The 6,000-nt window shown below is 38.6% G+C and overlaps 1 protein-coding gene across 3 annotated transcripts in view; it reads right to left on the bottom strand.

The window, feature by feature from the left end:
* Window positions 1–275: 275 nt before the first annotated feature.
* The window catches only part of LOC121926823 (bromodomain testis-specific protein-like), a 24,509-nt gene continuing 18,784 nt past the window's right edge, over window positions 276–6,000 (bottom strand). For all 3 annotated transcript variants that reach the window (XR_006103091.1, XM_042460121.1, XM_042460120.1), the window contains exon 2: window positions 276–435. Coding sequence is in view for 2 of the 3 variants with exons in the window: in XM_042460121.1 (XP_042316055.1) it covers window positions 299–435 (137 nt within the window). In the remaining variant the exon portion in view is untranslated. The remainder of the gene's footprint in view (window positions 436–6,000) is intronic.

The raw sequence follows: 6,000 nt of genomic DNA, 5'->3' as shown, positions 1-6,000 counted from the left end.
ATGCAGTTTATCTAAGGCCAGAACTATGTTCATAAGACATGGTATCATACCTGTGTTGCAGGGACATGTCAGTTGTAATATAGGGAAAGCCAGCAGCATAACTTGGAATGCATGTAGACTGAGTCATACATGTAGATAAATGAATTTAAATTCTGAAAAGCTTAATTCTGGAAAGGTTTTCTTTTGTTTGCTTTGTAACAGATAATTAAATTAAGCTAGTTTTGAACTGAATCAGATTAAAAATTATTTATGAACAAGGAAGATTTCTTAGAAAACTATTCCAGAAAAGTTTATGCCATTAGACAAAAATATCAGCACACACAACAGTAAATCTGAAATGAATATGGAGATCCATTATCACTTCCATTGCTAGTTCCGTCTTAAAATTGTAAGATCTTTTCTTCCTCTGTTCTGTTTTCAGTGAAAGGAGAAAACCTAAAATAGAAAGAACAAAAAAAAAGCAAAATAAGGAGATTGTATCATGTAACTGAACATGCATAACCTTTTCAGCATGTTTTTCACAATGTAGTACTTGTGAGAAGAAATTCTGTGTTGTTTAGAAACAAGCAGAAGATCTTGCTATACATGTTGCAGTATGCAAGTCAACTCAATTAACTTCCACCATTTTTCAAGAAGAGGAGTAGGAGGAGAGAAAGAAAGAAAGAGAAGAAGCCCTTGTGATGCATACATCTTACATCAAACATCTCCTTGCAGACTGCTTATTGAAAAACATATTTTAGTGGTATGTGTCATTTAATTGATTTAATCAGAATTTACCCCAGGGAATATAATGCACATTCTGCTATATAAATACATAAATACAGTAGGAGTGGGAAACATATGGCCCTTGCAGTATTGCTGCATTGCAGCTCCCATCAGTCCTAGCCAGCATAGCTAATAATGAGGGATGATGGGAGCTTAAGTCCAATAGTATCTGGAGAACCATATGGTTTCCAGAGTCTGACTGATGGATTGTTAAGAGTTGTAATCCAAAAAAGTAACCTTTCCAAACTCTGAGGCTTCCTTGTCCCTAACATACTGGATTACAGTGAAAAATGAGGAAAGTATGTATTCCCTCATATGACAACACACTCAAATGTCACCACCAAAATGGACAGATCCAAAAAATATAAATATTATCTCTCTCCATATATTTTAGTTAAATTCATCTTTGTGATGTCATAATACAAGAACGGTAATATAAACCATACAATACAAATTGTACAAAATGGAAGCACTGTACAAACCTGGAGTAGTAAATCATACTGCAGTGGTATTTGTTGCTATTGTATAGCATGGCATTAAGCATTAGATTAGTGAATTTATAAAATGGGGGTTGCTTAAAACAATGAGTAAGAAATATTGGTAAGTCCTCATGTAATATTTGCTTAACTTCATTCACAAGGTCACATGAATACCAAAAAAAACTATGGAACTTCTTATCACCAAATCAAGCAATAAACTGTATCCTCAATTATGGATTGTGTCACACTGACTTATTGAACTGACATAATCAGATAGTACCACAATATGTAGATAATCTAAGCTACTTTGGACACTTGAATAAACTATGACTACACAAATATTCACTTCCTGCTTTCCATGTTTCTTTGTAACTGACATGCAGAAAAGGCCTGCATATTAGATGCATTCACTTTTCATGTCATCACATGGGGTGGGGCAGAGCAAACAATTCAAATATTAAAATGAAGTTCAGGAACTGAGTGGCATGCACATTTTGTTTTCTTCTAACCAATTCCCAGTTAGATTACCATAACATGTTCTATGTGGGGCTGGCCTTGAAAAGTGTTTCAAAAGATAGCTAGCACAAAATACAGCAGCCAGGTTGATTACGAGTATGCACTTCAAAGACTGCATATCATCACTCTTGCAAGAAGTGCACTGGCTTCCAATTTCCTTTCAAGCTCATTTCAAGGTGCTAGTTTTGACCTGCAAAGCCCAAAATGGCTCAGGGCCAAGATATTTGTAAGACTGCTTCCTCACATATGAGCTACTTTCAAATGACTTATCTGTATTTTATTCATCTGAACTTGAGGGTCATTCACACTTCAAAAATAAACCGGTTTGGAACCAGTTTATTTTCATGATGTTCATACTCGCCCCCACTGCAATTGATGCAGTTTACAGGGAAGCAGTTGAAAAGCCCACTTAAACCGGTGCATTTGGCAACGGACCCCTTAGCGGTTCATTTTTTAAGAGCTGCAACAATCCGCATATTCGGTAGCGTGATTACACTACTGAATTGATTTGGATCGTGCTGCATCGTTCCTGGAAATGGAAGAGCCTCCATTTTAAACCGATACATAGCAAATGTGAATGACAACAGGGTTAAAATGGCACGGAGAGATTTGATCGTGGTAAACGTAGTGGGAACACTGAATCAATTCTGAATCAGTTCTGAATTGGCACAAAGGTGCAAATCTCTTTGTTCAATTTGATAAGTGTGAATGACCCCTTAGTATCTTCATCTAGAACAAGATTGGGCAGCTACAGCAGGGCTGGGAGGAGTACATTATCCCCAAACTTGCAACTGGCCAAATTGCACTCTGCTCGCACTGAATTTTTCAGAATGAAATGCAGAAAGTGTGTGTGTATGGGGGGGGGGCATTGTTCTAACGTAGAATCATATTTCCTGGAGAATGATCATCCATGTTCTACAAGAAAAATCCTGTAATCTATTCAACCATGCTTCCAAAACTTGTAATGGAGTGATATGAGGTGCAAAAACATGTAGAGGGCCAAATACAGCCCATGTATGATCTGTGTCTCACTGGTTTAGAAGTTATTTAAAACCATAAGAGTTCACGTTTGTGAAACTGGATCCAAAACATCTGAGAGTGACCACTCACCAAGGAGATGGAAATTCAAATGCCTAGGGGCTTATCAAAGGGAAGAGAGACCTCTCTAGCAAACAGCAGACTGACTTCTCATGGCCCTCTTTATATAAGTGCCTTTACATGGGCTAAGTGAAGACATGAAGACTCATACTCTAGTCTCCTTTTCAATTAGTGCCACATAAGCGTCTTCTCTGTGCTTTATTCATGGTGCAAGCAACAACCGAGTACTTGCTTTTATAAACACTTCTGCTTCCTGGTTTCTTTGCTTTGCCACATGTTTAAATTCAGACTACACCTGGAAAGCTTGATCATTTGCTTTAATTAAAGGTAGATTTCAAGACTAAGGTTGCAAACCCATATAACATGGGTGTTTAACCACTGAAGCTTAGTTGAGGGCTACACCACTCACCCTCAAATTCATCAGGACCCACATGGACTTGGATGCACTCCCACTGAACATTAGCGGCACTATGGTGATAACCCAGTTCTCTGGACCTCTGCTTTAAGATAAAATGTCCAGGAACACGGTTTGATTTTAAAACAATGTGTGCACTCTCTGTGTAGCAACTATATAAAACAATTCCCTGTTGTCTAAAAACAAGAGTGTAGATTTGTTTTTATTTATTTAAGCACTACTAAAATTCAGTAGGTCACAAAAAGAGACAATGTCTGCATGTGATCAGCATGTTCTTCATATCATATTATATATGTGTGTGTGTGTATGTTTACTCAGAAGTGAATCCCATTGTATGTAATGGGTATTCTCCCAAGTAAGAATGGACAGGAATTTATCCAAACAACACCAAGAATATTATCCCTTTGAACTTGCTTAGAATTACTTCCAAGTAAACATGCACCACATCGCATATGATCTTGGAAGCTAAGCAGGGTCAGCTTTGGTTAGTACTTGGTTGGGCAACCACCAATGAATACTTGGGGTGTAGGCTATATTTCAGAGGAAGGAACTGGCAGAACCACTTCTTTCTTGCTAAGAAAACCCTATGAAATTCATGAGGTCACCATAAGTCAACACACACACACACACACAAGCATGGCTAGGATTGATTTTAGTATCAGCTTAGAGGAGAGAATTAATTCAGCAGGAACATATACATCTGACACACTGCTGACTCAGGCAATCACAGCAAGAAAGAGTGGAGTTGTAACCTGTGCACCTTATTATGAAGGCTGGTTTTATTCTGCTCACGGGAGAATATATGCTTTGTGGTTTCTTCTAAGTAGATTGACTTACAGGATAGATTTTAACCATTTAATAAAATGGAAAAGCAACAAGAAACAAACAGAACACTGCAACCAGCAAAGCTTTCAAGATGTTTGTGATCTGAGCCATGTCTACAGCCAGGCTGGCATTACATCACTTGCAATTGTGTGTCACAATACATTTCTGTTCATTTATGAAATCTTTCCCATCCCTGCTGTATAAGACAGTCAGAGGAGGCACTGAACATTGCTAAACATCTGAGTAGCCATAAAAAACTTATTATTGTAGTTGTTCTTTAAGCGAAACGTGTGTTGGGAATTTTGACTGACTGATTAGAGATGAATTGTTGGTTTCAGCAAAACTGAGTAGAACTGCATTAGCCATGCTAGATAAGCATAATGATCTGTAAAGCTGCCTCCGAATCCCCCTTACTCTGAACAGCAAGCAGAAATTCAGATTGGAATCTGACATTATCTTTGTTCAATAAGGCTTAATTACAGATCCAAAGAAAAGCTCCCAGTGCTTTTCATTCATCTAACAGACAGCAAATGCCTCTCATGAACAGAGAGGACACCAGGAGGAAAATGCAGTTAGGTATGTGATTATGAACCAAGCTAGTGTACCAAGAGCACCCTAGAGGATTTAAATTTCATAGTTATACCCTTTGTTGGCAAAAGCCAGCCAGCTGTTCAAACAAAAGGAAGATGCATGGGATCCTTTATCCATCCTTAGTAATAAAGTGTGAGCAAACACAGAGCTTGGAAATGTTACCTTTTGGACTACAACATCCAGAATCCCCTAGCTAACATTGCCATTCAGGTCTGCTGTAATACACTTTCAACAACTCTGAGCATAAGCTGATGTGGAGAAGATCCTGTTTATTAGAGGCTTACTACTACTACGTATTACAAAAAAGGGCTTAGTATTATCTGAGAATGCCCTTTCCCACCTCACCTCATCATTACATGATTCCCCATTGTCTACATGAGTTATATTTCATTTTAGCTAAACCTTCCAACTTGAAACACTTAAGATGTCTGAGATCAGTGCTATTCAAAGTGGCAGTCCCTAGACCAATGCCAGTCCATGAGCCACAAGCTATCAATCTACAAAATGTTTCCCCTAGAAGAAAGAAATAATTGTAGCTGTAGATAGTGGGCACCGATATAGGACTGGTCCATGAGAACAACAAAAAGTCAGCCCCCCACATCAGATAGTATGAGAAGCAATGTATAAAACTAGACACACCTTGATACACCTTATAGATTCTGTAGTTCAACACACCCAGATGACATCAGGATAGGAAACACTCTGCAGAAGCTGGGGATTCCAATGCTAATGGAGTGGTGAATTCACTCTGGGTTTTAGTTTCAACTTTAAAAGAGCTATCCAAGATACTAAATCTAGAGATGGGGTTCAGCATCCCTTACAGTTTGAACTGAAATCCATAATGGAGTCACTGTTCCGCTGACATTGGAGCTACAAGTCTCTGCTGCACACAACTGTATCATTTCTAGGCAGCACAACCATTGTCCATGCTGAAAGGTGATGAAAGATGTAATCCTGCATAGCCAGATGGCACCAGGATGGGAAACACTGGCTTAACCCGTGTTTATTACAAAGGGGATAGCCTTTAAAGCAAATGAGCTCTTGTCCCAAAATATTGGAGCCATGTAACAAGAAACTATCAGTGGGAATTCTTGCCATGAAATGTAAGAAGTGGCCATACAGTGAGTCAGATCACTGGTCTGCCTAGCTCAGTATCATCTCTATGCTGAGAGGCAGCAGCTTTCTAAGGTTTCAGATAGGAGTCTTTCCTAAACCTAAAGGAGGTAAACTGACTTTTTGAATACAAACTGGGGATCCTTTCTTGGATACTTTATGTAATAAGAGAATCACTGTCCTGTTGGGGCACCACGT

Source organism: Sceloporus undulatus, chromosome 3 (genome assembly GCF_019175285.1).
Source record: "Sceloporus undulatus isolate JIND9_A2432 ecotype Alabama chromosome 3, SceUnd_v1.1, whole genome shotgun sequence".
Lineage (NCBI taxonomy): Eukaryota > Metazoa > Chordata > Lepidosauria > Squamata > Phrynosomatidae > Sceloporus > Sceloporus undulatus.
Note: the sequence above shows the minus strand (reverse complement) of the source record. Positions and strands in the feature narration are given on the sequence as shown.